This window comes from Eimeria mitis, genomic scaffold, assembly GCF_000499745.2.
Source record: "Eimeria mitis Houghton genomic scaffold, Emh_scaff227, whole genome shotgun sequence".
Classification (NCBI taxonomy): Eukaryota; Apicomplexa; class Conoidasida; order Eucoccidiorida; family Eimeriidae; genus Eimeria; species Eimeria mitis.
This window is the reverse complement of record NW_013570598.1, coordinates 8614-9095: the sequence shown is the minus strand read 5'-3', so window position 1 is coordinate 9095 and position 482 is coordinate 8614. Positions and strand designations below refer to the sequence as shown.

General features: G+C 55.2%; 2 protein-coding genes across 2 annotated transcripts in view; one reads left to right on the top strand and one right to left on the bottom strand.

Moving 5' to 3' along the window:
• The window catches only part of EMH_0004320 (uncharacterized protein), a gene marked incomplete at both ends in the record, with an annotated part of 1718 nt that extends 1655 nt beyond the window's left edge, over positions 1-63 (top strand). The window contains one exon of the mRNA XM_013496737.1: positions 3-63. Within this exon, the coding sequence (XP_013352191.1) occupies positions 3-63 (61 nt within the window). The remainder of the gene's footprint in view (positions 1-2) is intronic.
• A 135-nt stretch (positions 64-198) lies between these two features.
• Positions 199-482, bottom strand: part of EMH_0004310 (uncharacterized protein) — a gene marked incomplete at both ends in the record, with an annotated part of 4552 nt that continues 4268 nt past the window's right edge. The window contains one exon of the mRNA XM_013496736.1: positions 199-482. Within this exon, the coding sequence (XP_013352190.1) occupies positions 199-482 (284 nt within the window).

Below are 482 nucleotides of genomic sequence, written 5' to 3'. Positions count from 1 at the left end.
GTGGAGGTGCAGATGTATGGGCTGCTGCAGCTCGCGGTGCTGCAGGGAGGTACGCTCATATAAAACCCTATTTAAAGCCTATATGCTCTGTTCTTTGTTTCTTTATCTGCCCCCCTAAACCCCAAATCCACATATTACTACGGCCTGTGTCTAGGGTTTAGGGTTTAGGGTTTAGGGTTTACTGTTAGGGTTTAGGGTTTAGCGTTTAGGGTTTAGGGTGTTGCATGCAGGCCTGCTGATGGGGCCCCTCAAGGAGCGAAGCAGCTGCAAGGTCTCCCTGTCTATCCATATCCTCCTGCTGCTGCTGCTGCTGCTGCTGCTGCTGCTGCTGCTGGCGGTATTCCTTTTGCTGCTTGGCCTCCAGGGGCCCCCCCCTTTTATGCTGCTGCTGCATTTGCTGCTGCTGCTGCAGCACGAGGGATGCCCCCGCGGCAGCCAGACAGTGCGTTCGCTGCATCTGCTGCTGTTGCTGCTGCTGATGT